Source organism: Tribolium castaneum, chromosome 5, assembly GCF_031307605.1.
Source record: "Tribolium castaneum strain GA2 chromosome 5, icTriCast1.1, whole genome shotgun sequence".
NCBI lineage: Eukaryota > Metazoa > Arthropoda > Insecta > Coleoptera > Tenebrionidae > Tribolium > Tribolium castaneum.
In genome coordinates, this window is record NC_087398.1 from 9,585,856 (window position 1) to 9,608,739 (window position 22,884).

Consider the following 22,884-nt stretch of genomic DNA (forward strand, 5'->3'; position numbering starts at 1 on the left):
AAAACACTTGTCGCGACCATGTACTTTGATTCGAGAAATCCTACATGATTAAAATATTTTTTACTTTCTGCAATGTACAGCTTAGAAAAAGTATTAATGTTATTAACTGATATATTTTTTATCCAACTGGAATAATGTTACGATAGAGAAAATCCGCTTTATAGTTTAGTGGGATCATCATAATAATGAATATCGCTGGACACTTAAAAGTTTGTTCTAGGGTGGGTTGTGTAAAAAATACTAAATAGTCGAAAATAATATTTATTTATGTATATTTAACATTTGTTAAGTAGCTATATAAAAAATTACAAACTGCTAACTTTTAATTTAAGTTGATTTATCTCAGCATTAAGTGATTGGATTTCGTTATTTTTTTTCCTATAAATTTGTTTCAGAAGATCGTACTTTTCTTGTAGCGCCGATGGTTCGCTAAATATGTTACACTAAAAGAAAAAAAAGTAGATTTTTTTATCTCAGTGGTTTGTTTCAACCAGGATTCTGAACAGTTCAGTTCAGAATTCGGTTATTATTTACTGTAGGTACCTGAACTTCAGCATGTATAGTAGAGATCTTCCCACTAAAATGCAAACAGCCATTTTGTACGTCCTCTACTCTAACATTTTTGGATTTATCGATTTCCGTTGCTGGTGCACCAAGTAAATTACACTGAAAAATAAAAAATGTAGCAAAAAAGCTACACCTCTATCGGATTCTTACTTCTGTTCCAACTGACTGTTTGTTTACACTGCGACTGTGCATGTTTTCATATTTCTTAATCTTGCGTTTTAACTCTCGAATTTCTTGTTGTTGCAATTTGTTGTTATCTTGGAGAAATTTCATCCACTCTGTATATTGAAGTTCACTCTTTTTGTCTTGTTCGTCAAAAATTTGTTGTTGTAAATGAACAACCTGTTTCACGGATTCAAATCGTTCTTTCCGCAAGGTAGAATTTTCTTTTTCTAATGTAACAACCACTGGAAAACTGTGAGATGAATGTGAAATATGCGACTTTATAACTTACGTTTATCTTGAGAGGTTGCTACCTCAGTCAGTCTTGTAATTTCGTTTTGCAACTTATCACAATTTGAACAATCTAAAAAAAATAATAAGGTACTATAAAATATTCGTATCAATTACCTTCTGTCGAATCGTTTCGTTGCTGATCTTTAAGAGCCATCATTTCCTTCAAATATTCTTCGTTGGTGTTTTCTAAGTCAATAATCTGGGCTTTGAGAAATGTTTTTTCCAAAGAAAAATAATCTTTGAAAATTAGATGAGATTTTTTTATAGTTTCTTGAATTGCACACAAATCACAGTTGTTTTCGTTTCGTAATTGCTCAACCTGACTTTTCAAAGTTGCATTATTTGTTTTGAGATCTCTTATAATACTTTTGAAATTTTCTCTTTCGTCTTGAGAATGACGGATAAGCAATAAAGACTTCTGCTCAGAGATAAAATACTCCATAATACTACCTAAAATATTCCGATACTTTAAATTTAATTTGTCAATTGTAACGTTCTGTGCTTCTATTATCGTTCGAAAATTCGACTCCTTCTCGGAGGATTGCCTTATTTTGTATTCCAATTCTTTTACATGCTCTTCCCCTTCCAGAAGACGACGTTTTTGCTTTTGTAATTCCAAGTCGTTACAATGCAATTTTTCCTTGTTCGCACTAATAATTCGCTTTTGGTCAGCAACTTCGTTTTTTAGTTTTTCGAGTTCATTTTTCAAGTAATTATTTTGACTAGACATAGTGCACAACTGTTCTTTTGAGTTTGTTTCTTTATTGCGAATTTCTAAATTTAATTTGTCGTTACATATTTTCATATTCTCTATTTTTTTCTTTTGTTCTTCAATTATCATCCTCATCTCTTCATTTGATTTTTTCAAAGAGTCTTTTTCTGTGCACGAAACTTTGAATTCGTTCTTCAGTTGGGCGTACTCAAGCTTTAACGATTCATTTTCTTCAATTCTTCTCTTCATTTCTTCCTTTACTTTTAGCAAGGAGTCCTTTTCCGTACACAAAGCAGTGAATTTGTTCTTAAACTCGATGTACTCCTGCTTTAACGATTCACTTTCTTCAATTTTTCTTTTAATTTTTTCGTTTAATTTATGCAAGGACTCTTTTTCTCTACAAGTAGCAGAAAATTCGTTCTTCAGTTGGATGTATTCCTCCTTTAACGATTCATTTTCTTCAATTTTCCGCTTCATTTCTTCATTTGATTTTTGCCAAGAGTCCTTTTCAGCACACAAGTCATTAAATTTGATCTTCAATTGAATGTGCTCCTGCTTCAACGATTCACTTTCTTCGACTTCTCTCTTACTTTCTTCAATTAATTTTTGCAAGGACTCTTTTTCTCTGCAAGAAGCAGATAATTCGTTCTTCAGTTGAGCATATTCCTGCTTCAACGATTCATTTTCTTCAATTTTCCTCTTCATTTCTTCGTTTGATTTTAGCAAGGAATCCTTTTCCGTACACGAAGCATTGAATTTGTTCTTCAACTGGATATACTCCTGTTTTAGCGACTCACTTTCTTCAATTTTTCTTTTAATTTCTTCGTTTAATTTATGCAAGGACTCTTTTTCCCTACAAGTAGTAGAAAATTCGTTCTTCAATTGGACGTATTCCTCCTTTAACGATTCATTTTCTTCAATTTTCCGCTTCATTTCTTCATTTGATTTTTGCAAGGAGTCCTTTTCAGTGCACGAAGCATCAAATTTGTTCTTCAACTGGATATATTCCTGCTTTAACGATTCACTTTCTTCAATTCTTCTTTTGATTTCTTCATTTAATTTTTGCAAGGACTCTTTTTCTCTACAAGTAGCAGAAAATTCGTTCTTCAGTTGGACGTATTCCTCCTTTAACGATTCATTTTCTTCAATTTTCCGCTTCATTTCTTCATTTGATTTTTGCAAGGAGTCCTTTTCAGTGCACGAAGCATTGAATTTGTTGTTTAATTGAATGTACTCCTGCTTTAACGATTCATTTTCTTCGACTATCCTTTTTATTTCTTCGTTTAATTTTTGCAAGGAATCTTTTTCGGTACAAGAAGCGTTAAATTCGTTCTTCAGTTGTATGTATTGCTGCTTTAACAATTCGTATTCTTCAGTTCTTTTTTTCATTTCCTCGTTTGATTTTTTCAAGGATTCTTTCTCACTACAGAAAGCATTGAATTCGTCCTGAAGTTGAATGTACTCCGACTTTAACGACTGATATTCTTCAATTCCCCTCTTCATTTCCTCAACTGAATTTTGCAAAGCGTCGTTTTCTGTGCACAAAGTCGTGAATTCGTTCTTGAATTGTATGTATTGTTGCTCTAACAATTCATATTCTTCAATTCTCCTTCTCATTTCCTCATTTGACTTCAGCAAAAACTCTTTTTCTGTACTAGAAGAAGTTAATTCGTTCTTTAGTTGGATGTACTGTTGCGATAACGAATCATATTCTTCAGTTTTTCTGTTCATTTCTTCATTTGAGTTGTTCAGGGAGTTTGTTTCTACACCAGAAGTACTCAATTTGTTCTGCAGTTGAATATTTAACGAATGATATTCCTCAATTCTCCCCTTCATTTCCTCAATTAACTTTAGCAAAGAATCGTTCTCTGTACGAGAAGTAGTCAAATCGTTCTTTAATTGTATGTACTCTTGCTTTAAAGAATCATATTTTTCAATTTTCCTTTTCATTTCTTCATTGGATTTTTGCAAAAATTCGTTTTCTGTACAAGAAGCAGTGAATTCGTTCTTTAGTTTGATGTAATCCTGCTTTAATTCATATTCGTCAAGTGTCAGCTCCATTTCATTTGAATTCTTCAAAGTATGTTTTTGTTTAATTTCAGTTGTTAGTCTATCAAGTTCATCGGTTAGAAATTTGTTTTTAGTTTCGTAATGAATTAATTCCATTTTCAGTTTCTCATTCTCTTCTAAAATGCTCAAACATTTTCTTTCTTCTTGTTCCTTATCCATTAATTCTAAGTGTAGCTCATCACACTCTTTTACCTCACTCAGTTCTAAAGAATATGACTTATTTGTCAAATCTTTCTCCGAGTATGAATTCGAAAACTCTGTTTCAATTTTTTCATTACTTAGTATTTGTTGTAAATAAAGTAATTGATCTTTAAAACCAATAATTGTAGAATAGAAATTGTCGGAGTTTTCATTTTCTAATTTTTTTTCTAATTCCAAAATTTTGTTACAAAGATCCTCTTCTCTTAATTTAAATTTGTCATTTAATTCTTTCAGCTGTAACCCAGAAAGTTAAAAAATATCAAAGAATTGTTAAAATAATTACTGCGTACCTGAATTTCACATTCTTGTTGCTTTTGTTTCTCATTATAAATCTCTTCTTCTAGTTCCGTAATCTGCAATATTCACAGATTATCAAATACCATTTAAAAAAAAACAAAAAGAAAACCTTTTTCAATGCATCGTTATCTTCAACTGGAAATTCACTACAAACACTGCTATAAGAACTACGCCTCTGTTTTTCCAAATTCCTGAAAAATTTGTTTAAGAATACTTGTTTTAAAATTTTGTTACAAAATAAACCTTTTCATTGGTGTAATAAAGTCTTCCTCCACAATTGTTTCAAGAGTATTTCCTAAAGCTGTGTGATCTCTGAAACAATAAAATTAATCTTTGTTTCCCGCTCTTACATTACTGTCTTTTACTTTGAAGAGAATTCGTCCAAAAACAATAAACTATGTGGATCTTGATTTGCTACAAACAATAAAATTGAAATTTTTTTTTTTGGAAAAATACGTATACTTTACATGTATCACAGTCAGGTTTAAAAACAATGGATGATAATGGCATTGGTGTTGCAAACCCGATTGTGTGCCTTCTTTTTGGAATAGAAGGAATTTCACTAATTTTGCCTCGCTGAAAGTGTTCAATTAATTCCATCTGCTGTTGCAATCTGCTCATTTCCCTCACATTTACTTCTTGTGTTTCCTAAAACAGCCCATAAAAAACGAATCATAAACATATTAAGCAGAATACTTGTAATTTCTGGTTTATTCGCAGTTGTTCTTCCAATTTCTTTTGCAACTGTGAGTTCAGACTAGCATAGCGTTTACTCAAGTCAGCATCTGTTAAAATTTCGTTGACATGTGGCTTATTTTTCACAGCTTTAGCTCGTTGTGCAAAACTAACAAATAAAATTTTTATTTTTTAAAGAAAAATTAAGTATAGGTTTTCTCTTCGCTAAACTTACGCCAACGTGGAACACGTATCTTCAATCGACGCCAGTGTGATTGTTGCAATAATCAAAGTTTTGGAGTTACCGCCGAGAGAGTCTTGCAGAAGTCTTGTTAACTTTGAATCACGAAAATTGATAAATTCTTGACCATCACTCAGTTGTCTGATCACTAGACCCAGAGCTGACAGTGACCTGTTAGAAAAAATCAGATACAGGAGACTTACTTCAAAAAGATAACAGTGTCTATTTTTAAACGCGAGTAATTAATACAAATATGTATAGATTCGCTCCAAATATGCGTAAAAATTCTTGACTTCTGACACTACAGACTTTGAACTTGAGACATAATTCCATTAATTAGCATTCATAATACAGTGATTACTTATTTATGTGGCTGCCTTCCTTAAGCCGCACTCCGGTGGCCTTCGTTTGAGCAACCCTCTCGGAACCCGCAAGGTCCACTAAATTGAGGCTTGAAACCTGAACGGGCCCGCTAGTAAAATCGGAGACTTGAGTGGATTCAATCGTCTAAAAATAACCATGAAAAAACAGCTACACTAAAGCAGATTTCTCACGATCTTGAAAATAGTATGCGACCGACTGCTCCTATCATTGGCTTTGGTTCCGGCAATGTGCCGGTTCAAAGTTCCGGTCCTAAGACATTCGTACATTTGCTTCCTGCTTGTAACAATTTCTTCCTTAATGTTTTGTAAACCGATAGTCGCGGGGAAGAATTCGCGTATCTTCACCTCCTTGTTTGAGGGATCAAGCAGGTCGTAAATTTTCTCATTGTAAATTTCAATGTACGACACTCTGATTAAAAATTTCCGGTCTGTACTATTTTCAATATGCTCGAAAATATTTTCGATAGCCAAGGACATGATCCCTCTATGCTTCTTGTCCCCGAGCATTGTGTAAGTTTTGCCTGAAGACGTCTGTCCATAGGCAAAGATAGTCGAATTTAAGCCGTTTAAAGACGATTCCACAAAATCCTTCACAATGTTGTCATAAATGTCCGTGTTTGTTTTATCAACTCCGAAAATGTGGTCTATAAAAACAAAATAAGTTGAAACACTATGGCCAAAGTTTACAAACCAAAGCTGAAGACGTCTCCAAACTTTTGCCCATTGTCGTCAATTTGGAAAATGTTGTTCTTTTGGGTGCCCCACTGCACCTGAAGCTTTTTGGCCTCCTCACTCGCGATGAGGGGACGTATTCTTATTGCTACTTGTATATTTGTAGACATTTCTGTGGTTTAAAAAAGGATATAATCATGAACACAAAGAAACAGTAAACTTATTGGGTCATTGTCACTGTTACACGTAACTGCTGAATCAAATCGTAATATCAAACACAATCTTATCAATTAGTGCATAAAACAATTATAATTAACTTAAAAGCAGTTTTCAAACTTATAAAACAAACGGTGAAAAACGTCAACAATTAATTTAAAAATGCGCTTGCGTCAAACATGAAAATACAAGGTGCGAGGTATAAGGTGTACGCACTGTTTCGAAAACACAAATACTAAATACCACGACAAGTTTATTTAAATTTGCGCAAATTATTTCCATAAAACTATAGTCTAAAAAAAGCCAACGTAATTCAAATGCCGATTAGGTACATCTTTTAAGTATCTTTTCTTAAATTTACCAATACCCACTAATTGCTTTCTGTACCAACTTTTAATTTAAAGACCTTAAAAACATAAAGTTACCAGATTTTTGAAATTCTGTTAATCAACCTTTTCTAATCAATTATTTTTGTTTTTGATTATGCTTTAAAGCTAAAAACTAGCACAAACTAGTTGTAGTTGAATCAGAACAAAATCTGTTTAAATAAATTGTGGAACAGTTCACCTTTGTCACTTTTATAATTTGAGGTTAAGTCCATTTGGGGCTCATGAATTGTGTCAGTTGTCAGTCCCTTTATTGTTTGTAAGCTATTATAAAATTTTTAAATCTTGAAACAAAATGAGCAAAAGTGATAAGTGGGGAAGTGTGTGTCGAGCATGTCTCTCAGTCAGCAATGATTTTTTCCCAATTTTTGAAACTGAACAGTTGGGGATCAGTCCAGTCTCCATGCTGCAAAATTTATCACTTGAGGTTTGAAAAACTGAGAATATCACCCCAAATAACTCAAAATTTTAGCTAAGCGACAATGTAGATTTGCCCCGGAATTTGTGCCATTCTTGTTACACAAAGCTACGAATAGGGAACGACTTTGTGGAAATTTTTAAAAAATCACAAGAGACGTTACAAAACAGCCTGGACACAATTCAAACACAATTTGAAGAATTTGGCAACGATACGGAAAGTTTTATTATTGAATGTGAGGACGGTAGTAGGAAAAACAAACAGTACGATTCAGATGACCAAGACTATTTAATAAAACGGTCAGTCGAACTGACCCAACAGTACAAAAACAACAAATGGAACGGCGATAGTGACTCTGATAATTGTTCCATAGACAGTGAAACAGTTGACTCTGACCACGCAACAGAGCCAGCTGAAGAGAAAAAATCGTGTTCTAGAACCACAGTTCTAAGTTGTCCAGTTTGCCCAAAAACCTTCAAGAGATTTACTTTGTTCCGTTCACACTTACACTCACACAGTGGCCAAATAAACTGTGGGCCATGTTCACGCCAGTTCCACGATACGGAAGAATACATCAATCACTACCAAATGAAACACAGGTTTCAATGCAACATTTGCCAAAAATCATTTCTGTCAAGGGGCTCATACAGCAAACATAAATATACACACAGTAACGCAACTCCTAGATTTAATTGTCCGATATCAGACTGTCCAAAGGTGTTCAGCATAAAGCAGTCTCTGCACAACCACGTGGCCACAATACACAGCGAAAGAAGAAACTTCTTGTGTAATATTTGTGGCGCTTCTTTTAAAAATCACGATAACTTGCGGTATCACATGAAAAAACATACGGGAGCTCCACATTTGTGCACTTATTGTGGAAGGACGTTTATGCAAGCCGGTCATTTGAAATACCACATGTGGAAACACACAGGGGTGAAGCCTTACAAGTGTGGTAAATGCCATAAAGGTTTTGTGTCCAAGTGGGTGTTGACAATGCATGTGAAGAAGAACTGTGGGCAAGTGTAAAACGACAGTAGTTTCAACTTAATTTAATGTGTTCTGTTTCACATTCACATGACTATAAATAATTGAAAATATATTAATTTGTTATTCTAAAATTATTTGGGATAAAAGCAGCACAAATAGAAGAGTATTTAAGTCAAGCTACAGTAGCAAGAGCTAGAATCTGAAGGATGATCCTTATTATCCACCTGGAAGTTTCCATTTAATGCAAATGATTCCCAAAGCCCTGGAGTTTGTATTATCTAAAAAATTCGATTAGTGATCACGAAGTTGTGACTTAATCCATACTTTATGCACTAGTTCCTCAAAAGCGCACTGGACCCCGTCTCTGGTTTTGGCGCTTGCTTCAATGTACAGTGTTTGGTGTCTTCTAGCGAATTTCATCGCTTCTTCCCTGTTCACTTCCCGATTTTCCTGAAAGTCATTATTACACACATGAAGCCTTGGAAGTGATTATTTACTTTATCAATTTTATTTCCCACAATCATTTTGACTATGTTCGCTTTCGTCGAGTATGTTTCCAGTTCGTTCAACCATGTTTCCAGTTTCGCAAATGTGGAATAGTTGGTGACATCATAAACTAAAATAGCACCTTGTGCATCGCGGTAATAAGAGGGTGTTAATGTTCGGAATCGCTCCTGACCAGCTGTGTCCCATATTGCCAGCTTTACGGTGTTGTCATCGACTGTGAGTTTTTTGGTTTTAAAATCAACGCCAATTGTTAGCGTTTGATCAGGATCGAAGTTGTCTTCAGTAAAGCGGACTAAAATGCTAAGTAGGTGGTAGTAAGTGGGGTAAATAGTTTGGTTTCTTGTTCTACCTGGATTTCCCGACGCCACTCTCTCCAATTATCAGGATTTTTAACGTCGTCAACACCTCTTCGTCCATTACTAATCAACAATGGGGATTACGCGTAGTTATGAAACTAATGCGGAAAACAATATTTTCGTGGTTTCTGGAAGTAATGCGATTCTTCTACAATAACTGGCACTGAATTTTGTTGAAACCAATTATAACTTTACGATTAAAAAAAAATTTAACAAATTTTAATGACAATTACTTGACATTGACATGTTTACAACAGTAAAACAGATTTCTGCATTGCCTGCAGTCTGCAACTAAACTTTGAGAAGCGGGTAATTTGAAAAGAAACGCCATATAGTGATTGAAAAAACTTTTTATTGACTTAAAATACATTAAAACGCCCTTACTTCTAGTTACTTATCAAACCTAAATAATCGTCCATCAAAGTACCAATTGCAAACTAAAAAAGAATCGTAAAAAATTGGAACTGAAATATTTGATTTATTACTATTCCAGTGGCATCCACACGTGTACCAACTATTTTCAATCTAATTTCTCCTTCAGCATGAATAACAACATCCTCATCTTTGGTTTTGTAACACTGAGGATTTACATTTGGACAAAACTCCATCTCTGCCGGTATAGACTAAAAAATAGTGTCACAATATTATCACACCCTTTAAAAAAAAACTCACATGATGTGAGATAAAGCATGATAAAGGTCCAATTTCTGCAAACATTCCCACCTAGAAAAAACCCAATCTTGTAAAAAAAGAAGTGAAAATATTCCGTAATCACTTTGTTAACTTGCCGTACGACAGCATCAAGCACTTCTCCCTTAAATGGTCTGAAAACTATAGCTTTATACTTTACTGGATACACCACATATCCCTGGCCAGGTAAAATAAGGCCAGCCCCTATGCTATCTATCGTGGTTACAGCAATTACAAAACCGTATCTAAAATTAAAGAATGAAGATAAACACTTTTAAGTAAATTTGAATACAGACTTTCCCGTACAGGTCCCTTCGACTTCTGTATACAGCTTGGTTTTCACCTTTTCAAGTAGCTGTGGGCCGAAATATTGCGGGTGTAATAAAATTTCATGCTCCAACGATATCTAAAAAGTATTGTGTATAAAACAGTGATTTATTTAGTCGTAATATTACATGATAAAACATTTTTTTTGTTTAAAAACACAAACAATTCCGCGTTAATTTGCCGCTCAAATCTAAGGTTATGTTTTTGTTGGCAGTTGTATCAAATACCAACCCAACAAAGCGCTAATAATTAAAATTAGTAATTTATTTTTGTTGTTCAATGTTATTAAGTTGTAAAAGTCCATTCCATACTTAACAAAATGATTATTTAATCATTCCTATTGTTATCTCTTATTGTTAAGACACCTAAATTTTAAAATACGCGCTATCAGTCGTGACGTCACCTCCCCACTCTTATTACGGTAGGTCAGTTGCTCAAAGCTAAACAACCAGTCTTTTACATGTGGTGTAATACGTTTTTCGGTTTTTTGGTTGTGTTTGTGCGTTAATAACGTGTCAAATAGCTGCAGCGGGTGTAATTTGTGCCACTAGAGACTTTAATTTAATTTAGAAGTGACTTTTTGTGAAAATACGAACTTTATAAAAGAATACAGGGAACCACGTTGTCGGTGAGAAAGTGAGTAAGCTTTAATTATACTTTGAGAAACTATTATATTTATGCATTTTAGTGGCAGAAAAGCACATTGTTAAGTTTCACTTTATTGCGAAATTTTTTGGGGACGGTAATCGCTTTTTAGTTCGGGGAGAAAATGCTTTTACCAGCGGTCACGTCACCAAATTTAGGTTTGATGGCACAGTACAACCGATGAGAATTTCTGCAGAAGTTCTACCGAGCATGAAAAAGCTAAATTATACTGTGGAGGTTTGTATTTATTTAACTGTTAGACATTTCTTCTACAAAGTGTGTTTTAGATTTCATATGACCTAGAAGAAGGGGTTAAGACGGCACATTGTACCTGCCCAAGGGGCAACGTGGCTTGCCATCATATGGCTGCAGCATTATATTATGCTCATTATAATGTAAGTGCTACTGACATTGAGTGTCAGTGGAGTGCCCCATCAAAAACAACACCACAAACAGAAGTCATTAAGTTAGCTGATGTTTACAAGCCGAAATTATCAAACTATACGGCACTGTCTAGGTCCTCTACTGAGGACGAAATTATTCAGTTCCGTGCCGAAATAGGCGTCACGAATGTGGTGGGCTTCACTTGGCTCCTAAGACCAGAAGCAAGTGAAGAAGCCAGAAAAATTATTGCAGATATCGAAGAAATTCTACAAAGCTTAGAATACGTGCAGGCCATAGACAAACAAAAGTTTCTTTTGGAGAAGTGCAGAATAGATGAGGCACGCATTAAACTGGTTGAGGCGTGCACTCGGGGCCAACATGTTAACGAAAATTGGCATGTAGCAAGGAAACATCGTTTAACGGCCAGCAGGTTTGGCATGGTACTATCTGCTTGCAGTAGACGAAGATTCCCACCCTCTTTATTTAAAAATTTGGCGGAAGGCTATTCGCTTGACAGGGTTGCTGCTGTGCAGTGGGGTAAGACCCACGAGAAGACAGCGCTCAGAGAATTTGAAGAAGCGACGAATCTTAAAGTCCAAGAGACGGGATTTTGGTAGGTCGAAAATAATTAACACGTATAACTTAGATGAATAATGTAATATTACTTTTTTTTGTAGGTTGGAAGAATCAGGCTTTTTGGGAGCAAGTCCTGATGGATTAGTGGAAGAAGATGGGATTCTCGAAATTAAATGCCCATATAAATATAGGGACACTGACAGTTTGTCTGAAGCCCTGAAGGATAAAAAATATTTTTATTGGAGGGATGAAAATGAGGACATTAATCTTAACAGCAATCACAATTATTACCACCAAGTACAGGGGCAAATGCACATCACTGGTCGAAGTATCTGCTACTTTGTCGTGTGGACACCAAAGTGCACAGAGATATTTCAAATTGAAAAAGATCCGGGGTGGTCAGAAAATATCAATATTTTAAAAGAATTTTATCTTGACCAATATATTTCCTTTATTTCACAATAATAAACTGTATATAAATAGATGGTTTTTATTTTACATTATTTTAATCATCACAATCCTGAAACAATTCTGCTACCTCTTTAATTAATGGAAATTGGAGGTTTGTTAAAGCGGCAGTCGCTTTAAAAACAATATCTCCATAGTGGCACAAAGACTCTGGCAAAAAATTTAAAATATGATAACATTTTAATCGGCGTATTGCCCTTTCGACGTGTATTCTTGCACGTGCAATATTTTCGGTACACTTAACTTGCTCTGGTGTAAATTGGACATTTGATAAAAAAGGTGGAATATTCAAAGTGACCCCTGGTGGCAGAATATTTTGGATCAAAAATCCCTTATCGGCTAAAATCATATCTCCAGTTTTTAACATGTCGATTATTCCACAATTTAAAACAACTTTTTGATCAGAAGTTGATCCCACGTATAAATCACTTACAAATGTGATGACACCATTGGGTGCAACTCCAATTAGCCCTTTGAAAGTATTATGATGTTTGTAAGTACTATATGTTAATTTCTGTGTTGACATAGACTTACGTGATACCACAGTGAAAATTTCGGTACAATCTAGAACTGCTCTACAATTAGTAAAATTGCTAAAACATGTTGGCAAGCAAGATTTATTTTTTTCGCGCGAAGGCATTGTCGTCATAAACTGTTTATATAAAATTTCATATATTACATGGACAAATGTTAAAATAATATTAGAAACTGTGCTTTGGGCAACCCCAAAGCGTTGCGCCAAATCAAGTTGAGGGAAATTGAGTCGTAATTTTACTAGGGTTAAAAAGAGTTGGTCAATTCTAGTTAACTTTTGGACTGTCCATTTGTGGTAATATTTTATGTCCAACTTTTCGATTAAGTGAAACAATGCTTCGAAAATCTGGCTATTGGGAAGACCGGTATATAAAACAATGAGTTTGTCATTTCCTTGAACATTTTCATAGCAAAATCGTACTGTCAGATATTGTATTTTTGCTTTAAGTTCAGCATTTTCCTTTTTGAGAAAATACATTTCTGCTTCAAGAGCCGCATGTGACACCAAGGGTGCTTGCACACCCATAGATTCTAACGGAGCATCTTGAATTATATCTGCTGGTGCTGCAACTACGGCTGTAGACGTCGATGGCACTTCCTCTAAATTCATTGTCGATGGTACTGTTTCTTCCGGTATATCAACACTATTCAAATGATCAAATTGTAAATCAATTTAAAACTAGGATTCACTTTTTACCTTAATGATTCAGCGGAACTAGAACAAGAAGGGAGTCCTTGTTTTTTCATCTTTTTTTTTTCTGGAGATTCCACTTGAAAATAGGCTCTTTTTGCGATATTGTGCAAAAATAATTCAGGACCATTTTCCTTTCTTCCATCCCGAAAATGGCAGCTGCAAACGTAGGCTCCTGGTCCGGGTTCTACATCTCTTCTACATTTAACAATGAAACAAGCAATTAAAAATTAATATCAAAACATCTATTAAAAATTACCTCAACAATTTTTTCCATAGTGCTCGTTCTTTTCCCGACTTAGGAAAACTAAAAAAATGGCATTTATCGCGAGTACTATAGTGTTTGCAATCTGGAGCCCAACACATTCCCATAGTTGTGATGTAAAAACCTACTACACATGAACTATCAAAGTATCGCAACAAAATATTATTCACAAATCATACCTAATGATGTACCACAAAAATGAGATAATGTCTTGGAAAAACAGAATTTTAAAAATTCAAGAACACGAAGATATGGAGAACGATCGGAAAAAACACGATAACAAAAGACACTCACGAAAGAAGCACAGAACTCACAACCCGTACTACTTTCAACCATGTATGTGCCTGAACCCTCTACCCTCGTATACCTGCTATTCATCCCTCGTGATGGGGGAGGGGGACAGAAAACAACCCGTTTATTGGGGTTGCGCCGGTTGCACCCCATGAATTCGTCATTCAGAAGAAATCCAATGTCATTAGTGTGGCAAACCATTTTTCCCTCAGTTTTAAAAGGCCACATAATAATTTACATCAATATGATGTCCAAATTAAGAAAAACTGAATTTTGAAGTTTGAAAAAAGTTAGGTTAGAAAAGGATTTATGTGTTCAACTTACAGAAATATTAGCTCAGTTGCTAAAATCTTTAAGAAACGACATTGCATTTTTCATAGCTATCATTTCTCTGTAAAAGTAATGTTCCTACACTTCTAGCATTAAAGAAATACGAAAAACTTTTAAATGCCCATAAGAAAAGCATTGAAAATGGCGATTGTTTAGCTTTAAGGTGCTGACCTACCTCAAATGTCTAACAGAGCTAGGAAAAGTGGCTAAAAGAAGCAAGGTTAAGTTAATTGAAGATGTCTCGAAAACGCGATATTTCGGTAATTTTTGGCATAAACCGGACAAAACTGTGTTTAATTTGCCTTGTTTTTAGCGCGAAGAGATCGCTAAACAGTTTCTGTTACCGGAGCGTCAATCCAAAATCGACACCCTCCTCAAGCAAGATGGTCAAGCTTATTGCATTTGTCGCTCCTCGGACAGCTCCCGTTTCATGATTGCGTGTGACGCCTGTGAAGAATGGTAAAAAACCACCTGCATGCCAACACATTGTTCAAATCATGCATTTCTAGGTACCACGGCGATTGCATGAACATCTCCGAAAAGGAGGCCAAAATGATCAAACAATACATTTGTATTCGCTGTTCCGAGGAGGACTCAACTCTGCAGACTCGTTGGCGGACCAAACGCGACGAAATCGCCAGTGCCAACACCAACACCGAGGAGCGCAAAGCCCGCAAACGCAAAGAACGAGGTGACACCAAAAACGACAAAAAAATGAAAAAATGCGGGGACTGTATGGGGTGTTACCGCACCGAGGACTGCGGGCGGTGCGACGTGTGCACGAGGCGGAGCCGTCACGGCTCCCCGCGCAACAAGGAGCGGTGCAAGCAGCGGATTTGCATAAATTACGGCGGGTGGGGTAGCCACGCCCCATGACTTGATTCTTGACCAATTGATTTGCAGGGGGAGGCGCAAGAGGCGGGATTCAAGCTCGGACAGGGAAGGCCCGCCCAATGCCCACCTCATGACCGACTATCCGCGCCAATGCTACGGGCCCACGTGTACCAATAGCGCCCGCTACGGCTCGAAATACTGCTCGGATCAGTGTGGCTTAAAGTTGGCAACCAATCGGATTTTGCAAGTGTTGCCACAGCGTATCCAAGAGTGGGCCCTGAGTCCCTGCTCTGCCGAAGAGTCCAATATCAAAGCTCTCGACCAAGTCAGGAAGCAACAGTTCGAAGTCAAACAGATTTTGCAAGAGTTGGACAGCCGGCATCGCGAATTGGACGCGATTATCGAGCGCGCCAAGAGCGCCACCATTGATCCGAACGCCGATTTCGACAACGACGAAGAGTCGGAAGTGTCGACCATGTATTGCATAACATGCGGACTCGAAATACATTCGAAAACGGCCATCAAACACATGGAAAAGTGTTTCAACAAGTACGAATCTCAAGCGAGTTTCGGGAGTATTTTTAAAACCAGAATTGAGGGGAATAACATGTTTTGCGATTTTTATAATCCAGCTAATCGGACTTATTGTAAAAGATTGAGGGTTTTGTGCCCAGAGCATTGCAAGGATCCGAAAATCGGCGAATATGAAGTCTGTGGCTGTCCATTGGTCACCAACGTTTTCGATCTGACAGGGGAGTTTTGTCGAGCGCCGAAAAAATCATGCGTTAAGCATCACGTTTGGGAGAAATTGAGACGGGCTGAGGTAAGATATTAAAAAAAAATGAAGTATTAATGCTACAATTAAGAAAGTTGCTCGAAAAAATCTACTTTTCCATCTTTTTTGCTTAGTAGAATTTGTATTGTATTGCAATATAGCTCAGGGTGGAATGTTAAGGCCGGCAAAAATATTTTGATTTTGATTTTGAAAAAAATACCTAGTAAATAGACGGGTTGCGTTTTTTTAAATTAATTGATGAAATTATTAGTTTTCGTCGTTTTTTTTTACTTTTTAAGTTCTTAATTGTTTAGTTTTAAAAAGTTTGTAGTTGTAGTTTCAATTCATGTTCATAGAAAATTCACCATCAATAATGGAAGAAAAAGCTTACGTAGTAAATAACACAAAAAAATGAAAAAAGTAAACGACAACGTAATATTTTAGAAAAAAGTTGTAAAAATGGTTACGTTTTCTGAAAAACAAAAATTTTTTAAATAAATAAAGGGTGATTTTTTAATAAATATCTTACTAAAGGAGATTGGTGCATGTTTGGTGACATTACAAAGAACTTTTTCAGGTTTTTTAATTTAATTTTCAGAACTACCTTGCATTTTTTGAGATTTGGGGTACAACAAAAAATGCCATTTGTCAATAAAAAGTGCCTTTTTTCACTTTGTTGACTTTTCTTTATTTTCATTAACTAATTTTTTTTTGAAGAAAAAAATGTCAGGCATTAATCGAGTTCAAATTTTAGATCGACTTGGAACGGGTGCGCCAGTGGTTGAAAATGGACGAACTTTTAGAAAAAGAGCGCCAAATTCGCAACACAATGGCCTCGAGAGCCGGAGTGCTCTCTCTGATGCTGCACTCGACATACAATCACGAAGTCATGGAACAAATAACAAAAGCGAGTCAGCAGGACCAAAACGCGATGCAAAGAGAGTTGGCTAAGAGATTCCGCACGTCTACCAAACCACGTTTCACGTAAAAACTTTATTTAAGAAAATATGTACAACATTATCATTGCTTGCTTGATTTCGGCAATATAGTTTGTTTGATCTCATCCAGGAGTTGTTTTCTCTTTTCTGCCTCGGCTTTGACCCTGTTTATGGCGATTTGCGCCCCGGCATGTCCCGTATTCAGCAAACTTTTAATAAAGGTAAAAATTGCGTCCGAATTATCCCTGAAACAAGTAAGAATCAGTATGGAAAGTCACCGGTTTTACACACTTTTTGGCAACCGGGGAGCCGGAGTCGCTCTCTGCAGGTTCCGGTAAAGCTAGCGCCGAAAAGTTGGCTAAAAGCACAACGAAGATGAAGAGACTGACACAAAACATTGTCGGTTCGTTACTGTTTCAGCTGATTGAGCGTTTTTATATTTTGTGTAATCAGGAAGTGATGATGACACGTTTTTATCGCTGGAAATACGGTGCGTTTAGCGATTTTTACGGTGTTTCCGTGACAATGTCAGTGGCGGAAGGTGCATCTGACCCTTTAACTTTGCAAACGCTTTCCCGGAGGTGATTTATGGGGTTTTTATGTGTGATTTTGAATGTCGTTTCGTTTCATATTTATTTTTATTCGGTACAGATTTACGTTAGTCGCCGAAACCGACTATGAGAACGAGAATTTCAATCATAAGAAAATTACTCTGACCACTTGTTAAAAGATTTTTCGTTGTATAACAGGGAAAAACAAAAAAACTCGTTAATAATTATAAGGCTTTATTCCAACATGCTTCCATCTTTAATTAATTCCTCTTTCGTAACTAAACCTAAAGAACAGGCCAGGACCAAAGCAGCCCCCTGTTCAGCAAAGCGTTTATTTTTTTCCCTAGAAATGTTTCCATTAACAATGATTTCCCACTTTTCATAATCCCTACCAATACGATGAGCTGTATTTTTTCCCTTGGAATGTGGCAATTGCGCGAAATAATTTATCTTCATTGACGGTCTGGTACTTAGGCAAATCAAACTTGTGTTTGCCACAATATGCTATTATTTTTGATTTCGGCAAATCTGGATCGTCTGGATAATTTACCCTAATAAAGGCACATTTCATTTCGATTACGTCATCGTCTAATTCAGTCTTAACTTTTTTGGCTTTGGGACTGAACATATCTGGTGTTATTTCTCGGCGACTCAAAATTCCCTGAGAGTGGAACTGCAGTTGTTTTTTTCGGCAGTAATCGGCTAGGTCCCATATTGCACTAAAATGTTTTTAAATAAACTTTTATGACTCAAATTAAGTCGGCAACACACTATCAAAGTCCAGTAATTCGGTGTTGCCAACTTAAATTCCATAGCGAGGGCTGGTTATTACCAAATTTGTTCCAGTGTTTGACATTCTAAAAATTTCTTCCCTCTGGGTGTTTCCTGAAGTTCTTTCAGTATGTTTTGTATGCAGTATTTTGTATTACTGGGCGAGTTATCATAATCAATGGCATATTTGAGGTACTGTTCTATAACAGTCTCGATATCTAATAAACCCTGTTTACGAAAAATTGAACAATTGGCTTCTGCAGCCCTTGCGATCATCACACTTGAACAGCCACATTCTTCCTTAAATTTAATTATGTCTTGATATTTTTCAATTTCCTTGGACCCACCACTTGAAATAAATGTAATAATTAAAGCTTACGACTTCGCAATTATTTAATAAACTCACTTGGCAACAACCGGGATTGATACGTTCTCTGCAATAAATTTGATTGTTGCGTTTCTGTTGGGATGTTGAGGCCTTTCAGCTTTGGTTCTTCCATGAATTGCAATAGCTGAAATACCCGTTGACACCAATTCTTTGACCAAATCTAAGGTTTCCTCAGCACTTTCAAAAACACGAATTTTGCACGTAATTGGAATTTTTACATTTTGCGTAAGTGTGGATAAAATTGACTTCGCCTTCTCTGGCTGTTTTAACAAAGCAGCCCCCATTCCCCCTTTCAGTGAAAATTCTTTGGGACAACCCATGTTTATATCAATCCCAGCTACATCATTTTCGCTGGAAAGGTCACAGATATTAAGAATTTTATATCTCGCAAGTGATTTACATCATTTTGGCAACTTTTAAGGCTCTTTGTGGGTCGCACGTCCCCAATTGCACCACCACTCTGTTTTTCTCTCTTGGGCAAGTTCGGAACACTACAGTCCCATCTGATTTATCCAGATAATCAACTGTGCCCAACACGTCTACAAAAATGGGGTTATTTCTGTAAGGAACGGGTAAAACGTACCATTTTCCCGTCTTATTGATTTTAAAAATTTCCAGTCAATTAATTCTTCAGTGTAGACAATGTCGGCCCCGTGGTCCAGCGACAACAATCTCATGGGTAGAGTACCAACACGTACCATGGGGGCCAATATGATTTTGTTGTCGTAAGTTAATTTTTCAGTAGTTTTTGTCATTTTTGAGGTTAGGATTACTGTCATGTGTTAGTTGCCTTAATCTGTGGTAGGGTTATGTTATCACATGGAAATGTCAAATATTTCACTTTTATGGATTTTGTGTAAGTTTCTGCTCTTTTAGAGCGTTATTAATTATTATTGAACATGTTATAGGCAGATAAATCTACCTTTGAGTCAACGACATAAACTTCAGTGTAATTTATTGAAATGTATATAGGGCAAAAATGAACTACATTTTAATGAAAAGGGCGTTTAATCGTTTATAAAGGGCATGTTAAGTTTACCACATAATAAAACATAAAGTACAACCTTTCTATAAAAGCATTGTGCAAAATTCTTATTCATTATTTTTACTATTTTCTTCCTTCCCTGTAATAACTGATTCGCCCTTCGGGGGCCATTCTGAATACTGTTTCCACCTTTTTTTTTTTCAAAAAATATCCTTACATTTGACTGTTATGTATACACCCACAACTTATTTTTTTACTGCACTTTGGGAGCTACCACAAGAAACAGCTTCCAAAGCATTCGGAAAAATCATTTTTTATTGCATTCCATTCGTTAGAAAGTGAGGTTAAAAATTTGACAACTTGGGCACTAAAGTAGCTACCGTGCAAGCTTCCGAAATACTTAATAACAGAATATGCCTTAAAATTCGACAAATATAAAAAGATGGCCACAATTTATATGTATTTGGTAACATTAAACCAGTTACACCCAAAATACACTTATTAATTAAAAACAGTCATTAAATTGATACTTTTCGATCGTAAGAACGCTCGTCAAAAATCACGATCTCTGCGCAATATCTAATAATGTCTGTGTATGAAATTTTTAAGTTTATTAGTTTTTATGAATAATAAGATCTTATGAAATTATTTAAACAAGTGCGCTTGAAGCATTACATCATCTTACACTAATTGTAATTGACTTCTTTTTCTTAAAAACTGACAGTACTTGTCAAACTGACACGAGCGGCATTGCCAAATATCTCGTTATAATTTTTATTTTTTTGTGTTAATTGCCGTTTTAATGTAATTTTGGTCGCTATTCGGGTAGAATGTGTGCGAGTGGAGGTGTTGGTTTTTTCGCAATACATCTCATCGAGTCTGGAAGTGGAAAATTCTGGTAAATTGGTCGCTGGACGGCAACAGTGTTGTTGTTGTCTTTTTTTAGTTTTTTGAAAATTGGAATGCAAACAAGTAGGTAGCTGTGATAAATTTTTACTTTTGGCATCAGCAATGATATTTAATATTCGTTTTAATATATTATTTTAAATGTGAGGAAAGTATCCAGTGCAACATGCCTCATCGTTACTCGACAGCATTTTCTCATCTTGTTTTGGCCGGAACTGGAATTTATTGCTTGGTCCAAATTAAAGACGCACATTTCCACTGTCCCCACATTACGTTTGGTTTGATTACGGTCAATTCGCTGATTGGGCTGTGGAGATGGGGTTTGTATGGAAGGTTGTGTTTTTCCTAAACGACAACGATTTCTTCTAGGGAATCCCGAATATGGAGACAAGGCTGAACGCCTGTACTCATTTACTTCCTATTTACAGTTACTATTTGCGCTGCCATGTATTACAACGACTGAATGGTTGGGCTATGGGTATGATAGGTACCTGAGCTGGGCGTGGACAATATTACCGACAATTCCTCTTGTGTGCTACTTGGTGGACGCCTCATCTGACGAAAAATTGGAAGAGGCGATCATTCCAATTAACCTGATTGCGTTGGGTGTGGTGTGCTTCTTGGCAGAAAACTACTATGGAATTGCAGCAGCTGTGTCATACGCTATTGACCACTATATTGTCCTCAAACAAGGAGAAAGTTTGGAAAGCATACCTGCTCAAGACTTGTACAATTACGGCCTATGCTTCTTTGCATATTTTGCCCTGAGAGCGATCGGGGATTAATGTTTTTGATATCTCTATATTGACCAATTTTTATAACTGTTTGCTTTGAAATTGCATATCATTGTTGTCATGTACCTATATTTTTATATGATGTTTCATGCTATTACTGTTTTATTATATACTGTATTTGACGAAATTGTATGTTGAACAATATACGACTGAGATAAACAACTCGTTTTTTATTGCTCTTTTGACAATAGAATCACTGTATCACCCCACTAAGTTTATTATCATTGGAAAGCTGTTTATTATCTATCTTTTTCAAAAAAGACTATTGTTCTCCCAATAACAGTTTTCGAGAAAATTGCAAACAAAATCAAAAATAGATAAAACGAAAAAAAAAACATAATTTAAAAACTTTTGAGAATATGTTAGTTCCACTTCTTCGATTAGTTTTGTCGTAAATAAGTTAATGAAATAAATACACAACTGAGATAAAGAACTCGTTTTGATTATTTTTTGCATATTTTCTTAAAATTATTGCTTAAAAATGTGTCACAGGTTTTCTATACAGTAAGATATGAGTCTGCTAAGTATTTTTTATTATTACTAAATGCAAAAATTAATAATTACACAGTTTTTCGACCATCATTTATAAATTTAGCCAAACATTATAACACCAAACTCTCACGTAACGGCCTTATAGCCGCAAAAGGTAAACGCCGCCATGCAGTAATTAAAAATTTGTTTTAACCCCGGCTCGTAAACTAGTTCACTTCGGAAGAAAAACCCGCAATAGCACAAAAAGAACAGTACCGAGGCTGCCATTGCAAATAAATCTTGATACAAAAACCCGACTCCAATTAACGACACCATGTTCATAACGACTGTGAAGTCGATTAAATCTTGCCTTGTGTAGTGTTGGAATAAGAAAATATAAGTGGGTATTAGCCCAATGACTGTATGGAGCCATGCCACTTCTTTTTGAGCGACATCAAAATTGAGCCATACCGCAGTAGTTAAGCATGGAAATGCAAGGGCTGCGAGGAGCAGCTCAAGAAGAGATCTCATAGACGTCATTACGTTTTCGTAGACTGGAAATTGCAATTAATTCAATTTTGCGCCAACAGTCTTGCTTACAAAGTTCTGTGATGTTCATGGCGCTGTTCATGGCACTTATTACGAAAGTCACGTAAGCAAACTGCATTAAATCATTGCGGTGTCTTTCGTTGTATTTTTTTAAGCAATAAAAAGCCATCGCGATCCAAGCGATGTTGGATACCAGTACCAACAACGTGCTTATCTTGATTACCTATGAATGAAGCTAGCATTTCAAATAATGGGAAATTTTTTGAAACTTACTTTTGTTAAGAAAAAAACTAATACTTTGTACAAATAATTAAAAGGGAAATCATATTCTCGTTCATTTGTATCCATTATGGGGGATTATTGTAACTACACCGAACACAATAAAATTTAGAAATGACTTGGAACAGATTGTTGGACAAAACCAAAACTGACAAATTTGACGGACAATTCGAATAGGGAAGTGACATGAAATCAAAAAATCATTATCAGTGCATAAACTTCCACACGTAAGAAGTACTGGGAACCGCAAAAATTATGGTGGATGCGCCGGGATAACCTATCAAAGATTGATGCG

At 35.8% G+C, this 22,884-nt stretch overlaps 8 protein-coding genes and 1 non-coding gene across 15 annotated transcripts; 3 read left to right on the plus strand and 6 right to left on the minus strand.

Annotated features, from left to right (window-relative positions):
• Positions 1 to 245: 245 nt before the first annotated feature.
• LOC659090 (kinesin 7) lies at positions 246 to 6,641 on the minus strand. The gene is made up of 15 exons (XM_008195029.3): positions 6,294 to 6,641; positions 5,774 to 6,246; positions 5,581 to 5,726; positions 5,214 to 5,390; positions 5,000 to 5,147; positions 4,771 to 4,951; positions 4,669 to 4,717; positions 4,547 to 4,615; positions 4,413 to 4,494; positions 4,297 to 4,359; positions 1,138 to 4,240; positions 1,022 to 1,093; positions 718 to 974; positions 544 to 666; positions 246 to 443 (listed from the first exon to the last, which is right to left on the minus strand). The coding sequence occupies exons 1-15, from the start codon at positions 6,442 to 6,444 to the stop codon at positions 306 to 308; spliced, it is 5,232 nt and encodes a 1,743-aa protein (XP_008193251.1). The 5' UTR covers positions 6,445 to 6,641; the 3' UTR covers positions 246 to 305.
• Positions 6,642 to 6,898: 257 nt separating this feature from the next.
• Positions 6,899 to 12,251, plus strand: LOC107397903 (uncharacterized). 2 transcript variants are annotated; one of them, XR_010334450.1, is made up of 5 exons: positions 6,899 to 7,303; positions 7,349 to 10,800; positions 10,853 to 11,046; positions 11,097 to 11,806; positions 11,871 to 12,251. XR_010334450.1 is itself a non-coding variant. In XM_015979827.2 (4 exons), coding segments are annotated over exons 1-4 (1,269 nt in total). In that variant the 5' UTR covers positions 10,552 to 10,799; the 3' UTR covers positions 12,235 to 12,251. The 2 variants fall into 2 exon arrangements, 1 of the variants encoding a protein (XP_015835313.2); XM_015979827.2 differs by lacking the exon at positions 6,899 to 7,303 and having other exon boundaries at positions 10,552 to 10,800.
• LOC658938 (ras-related protein Rab-18) lies at positions 8,332 to 9,281 on the minus strand. Its single transcript, XM_965285.4, has 4 exons — positions 9,141 to 9,281; positions 8,782 to 9,091; positions 8,609 to 8,734; positions 8,332 to 8,562 (listed from the first exon to the last, which is right to left on the minus strand). Exons 1-4 carry the CDS (start codon positions 9,206 to 9,208, stop codon positions 8,452 to 8,454), a joined length of 615 nt encoding a protein of 204 aa, XP_970378.1. The 5' UTR covers positions 9,209 to 9,281; the 3' UTR covers positions 8,332 to 8,451.
• Positions 9,480 to 10,431, minus strand: Polr2G (RNA polymerase II subunit G). Its single transcript, XM_965220.4, has 6 exons — positions 10,293 to 10,431; positions 10,134 to 10,243; positions 9,923 to 10,082; positions 9,820 to 9,870; positions 9,633 to 9,770; positions 9,480 to 9,584 (listed from the first exon to the last, which is right to left on the minus strand). The coding sequence occupies exons 1-6, from the start codon at positions 10,302 to 10,304 to the stop codon at positions 9,534 to 9,536; spliced, it is 522 nt and encodes a 173-aa protein (XP_970313.1). The 5' UTR covers positions 10,305 to 10,431; the 3' UTR covers positions 9,480 to 9,533.
• Positions 12,196 to 14,482, minus strand: LOC107397902 (uncharacterized). Of its 2 annotated transcripts, XM_064357083.1 has the most exons (6): positions 14,343 to 14,482; positions 13,907 to 14,284; positions 13,722 to 13,854; positions 13,469 to 13,660; positions 12,772 to 13,415; positions 12,196 to 12,708 (listed from the first exon to the last, which is right to left on the minus strand). In XM_064357083.1, the coding sequence occupies exons 2-6, from the start codon at positions 14,244 to 14,246 to the stop codon at positions 12,275 to 12,277; spliced, it is 1,743 nt and encodes a 580-aa protein (XP_064213153.1). In that variant the 5' UTR covers positions 14,247 to 14,284; positions 14,343 to 14,482; the 3' UTR covers positions 12,196 to 12,274. The 2 variants fall into 2 exon arrangements, 1 of the variants encoding a protein (XP_064213153.1); XR_010334447.1 differs by having other exon boundaries at positions 12,196 to 13,415; positions 13,722 to 13,851.
• Positions 14,475 to 17,020, plus strand: LOC658793 (CXXC-type zinc finger protein 1). The gene is made up of 5 exons (XM_965152.5): positions 14,475 to 14,608; positions 14,662 to 14,807; positions 14,858 to 15,202; positions 15,252 to 16,005; positions 16,712 to 17,020. Exons 1-5 carry the CDS (start codon positions 14,585 to 14,587, stop codon positions 16,943 to 16,945), a joined length of 1,503 nt encoding a protein of 500 aa, XP_970245.1. The 5' UTR covers positions 14,475 to 14,584; the 3' UTR covers positions 16,946 to 17,020.
• Positions 17,021 to 17,663: 643 nt separating this feature from the next.
• Positions 17,664 to 20,043, minus strand: Dus2 (Dihydrouridine synthase 2). Of its 3 annotated transcripts, XR_010334449.1 has the most exons (7): positions 19,189 to 20,043; positions 19,006 to 19,144; positions 18,624 to 18,956; positions 18,279 to 18,566; positions 18,051 to 18,165; positions 17,839 to 17,997; positions 17,664 to 17,789 (listed from the first exon to the last, which is right to left on the minus strand). XR_010334449.1 is itself a non-coding variant. In XM_965027.4 (6 exons), the coding sequence occupies exons 1-6, from the start codon at positions 19,382 to 19,384 to the stop codon at positions 17,681 to 17,683; spliced, it is 1,392 nt and encodes a 463-aa protein (XP_970120.2). In that variant the 5' UTR covers positions 19,385 to 20,043; the 3' UTR covers positions 17,664 to 17,680. The 3 variants fall into 3 exon arrangements, 2 of the variants coding, with proteins under 2 accessions (XP_970120.2, XP_064213154.1); XM_965027.4 differs by having other exon boundaries at positions 17,839 to 18,165; XM_064357084.1 differs by lacking the exon at positions 17,664 to 17,789 and having other exon boundaries at positions 17,838 to 17,997.
• Positions 20,044 to 20,331: 288 nt separating this feature from the next.
• On the plus strand, positions 20,332 to 21,452 carry LOC658581 (uncharacterized). 3 transcript variants are annotated; one of them, XM_008195023.3, is made up of 4 exons: positions 20,332 to 20,488; positions 20,537 to 20,562; positions 20,645 to 20,816; positions 20,866 to 21,452. In XM_008195023.3, exons 3-4 carry the CDS (start codon positions 20,663 to 20,665, stop codon positions 21,279 to 21,281), a joined length of 570 nt encoding a protein of 189 aa, XP_008193245.1. In that variant the 5' UTR covers positions 20,332 to 20,488; positions 20,537 to 20,562; positions 20,645 to 20,662; the 3' UTR covers positions 21,282 to 21,452. The 3 variants fall into 3 exon arrangements, with proteins under 3 accessions (XP_008193245.1, XP_064213155.1, XP_008193242.1); XM_064357085.1 differs by having other exon boundaries at positions 20,333 to 20,562; positions 20,650 to 20,816; XM_008195020.3 differs by having other exon boundaries at positions 20,351 to 20,488; positions 20,537 to 20,816.
• Positions 21,453 to 21,806: 354 nt separating this feature from the next.
• Positions 21,807 to 22,795, minus strand: LOC103312987 (uncharacterized). Its single transcript, XR_010334452.1, has 3 exons — positions 22,584 to 22,795; positions 22,362 to 22,533; positions 21,807 to 22,315 (listed from the first exon to the last, which is right to left on the minus strand). It is a non-coding gene; the product is annotated as an uncharacterized LOC103312987 (transcript).
• Between the last annotated feature and the right edge of the window lie 89 nt (positions 22,796 to 22,884).

Coding starts and splice junctions, on each gene's coding strand:
- LOC658938 (XM_965285.4), bottom strand. CDS start 9,208: ATGGACGAAGAGGTGTTGACGACGTTAAAAATCCTGATAATTGGAGAG. Junction 9,092..9,140: donor AGTGGCGTCGGGAAATCCAG/GTAGAACAAGAA, acceptor CCACCTACTTAG/CATTTTAGTCCGCTTTACTG. Junction 8,563..8,608: donor TTGAGGAACTAGTGCATAAA/GTATGGATTAAG, acceptor CGAATTTTTTAG/ATAATACAAACTCCAGGGCT.
- LOC658581 (XM_008195023.3), top strand. CDS start 20,663: ATGCCTCATCGTTACTCGACAGCATTTTCTCATCTTGTTTTGGCCGGA. Junction 20,817..20,865: donor GATTGGGCTGTGGAGATGGG/GTTTGTATGGAA, acceptor GATTTCTTCTAG/GGAATCCCGAATATGGAGAC.
- LOC659090 (XM_008195029.3), bottom strand. CDS start 6,444: ATGTCTACAAATATACAAGTAGCAATAAGAATACGTCCCCTCATCGCG. Junction 5,727..5,773: donor CGCATACTATTTTCAAGATC/GTGAGAAATCTG, acceptor GGTTATTTTTAG/ACGATTGAATCCACTCAAGT. Junction 4,495..4,546: donor TTTATTACACCAATGAAAAG/GTTTATTTTGTA, acceptor CAAATTTTTCAG/GAATTTGGAAAAACAGAGGC.
- LOC107397902 (XM_064357083.1), bottom strand. CDS start 14,246: ATGTGGCCTTTTAAAACTGAGGGAAAAATGGTTTGCCACACTAATGAC. Junction 13,855..13,906: donor TTTTTGTGGTACATCATTAG/GTATGATTTGTG, acceptor GTTCATGTGTAG/TAGGTTTTTACATCACAACT. Junction 13,661..13,721: donor CTATGGAAAAAATTGTTGAG/GTAATTTTTAAT, acceptor TGTTAAATGTAG/AAGAGATGTAGAACCCGGAC.
- LOC658793 (XM_965152.5), top strand. CDS start 14,585: ATGTCTCGAAAACGCGATATTTCG. Junction 14,808..14,857: donor TGTGACGCCTGTGAAGAATG/GTAAAAAACCAC, acceptor ATGCATTTCTAG/GTACCACGGCGATTGCATGA. Junction 16,006..16,711: donor AGAAATTGAGACGGGCTGAG/GTAAGATATTAA, acceptor TTCAAATTTTAG/ATCGACTTGGAACGGGTGCG.
- Dus2 (XM_965027.4), bottom strand. CDS start 19,384: ATGACAGTAATCCTAACCTCAAAAATGACAAAAACTACTGAAAAATTA. Junction 18,957..19,005: donor TTAAAAGTTGCCAAAATGAT/GTAAATCACTTG, acceptor TGACCTTTCCAG/CGAAAATGATGTAGCTGGGA. Junction 18,166..18,278: donor CAAACACTGGAACAAATTTG/GTAATAACCAGC, acceptor AAAACATTTTAG/TGCAATATGGGACCTAGCCG.
- Polr2G (XM_965220.4), bottom strand. Junction 9,871..9,922: donor TCGTACGGCAAGTTAACAAA/GTGATTACGGAA, acceptor GGTTTTTTCTAG/GTGGGAATGTTTGCAGAAAT. Junction 9,771..9,819: donor CATGCTTTATCTCACATCAT/GTGAGTTTTTTT, acceptor ACTATTTTTTAG/TCTATACCGGCAGAGATGGA.
- LOC107397903 (XM_015979827.2), top strand. Junction 11,047..11,096: donor AGCTAAATTATACTGTGGAG/GTTTGTATTTAT, acceptor AGTGTGTTTTAG/ATTTCATATGACCTAGAAGA. Junction 11,807..11,870: donor GTCCAAGAGACGGGATTTTG/GTAGGTCGAAAA, acceptor TTTTTTTTGTAG/GTTGGAAGAATCAGGCTTTT.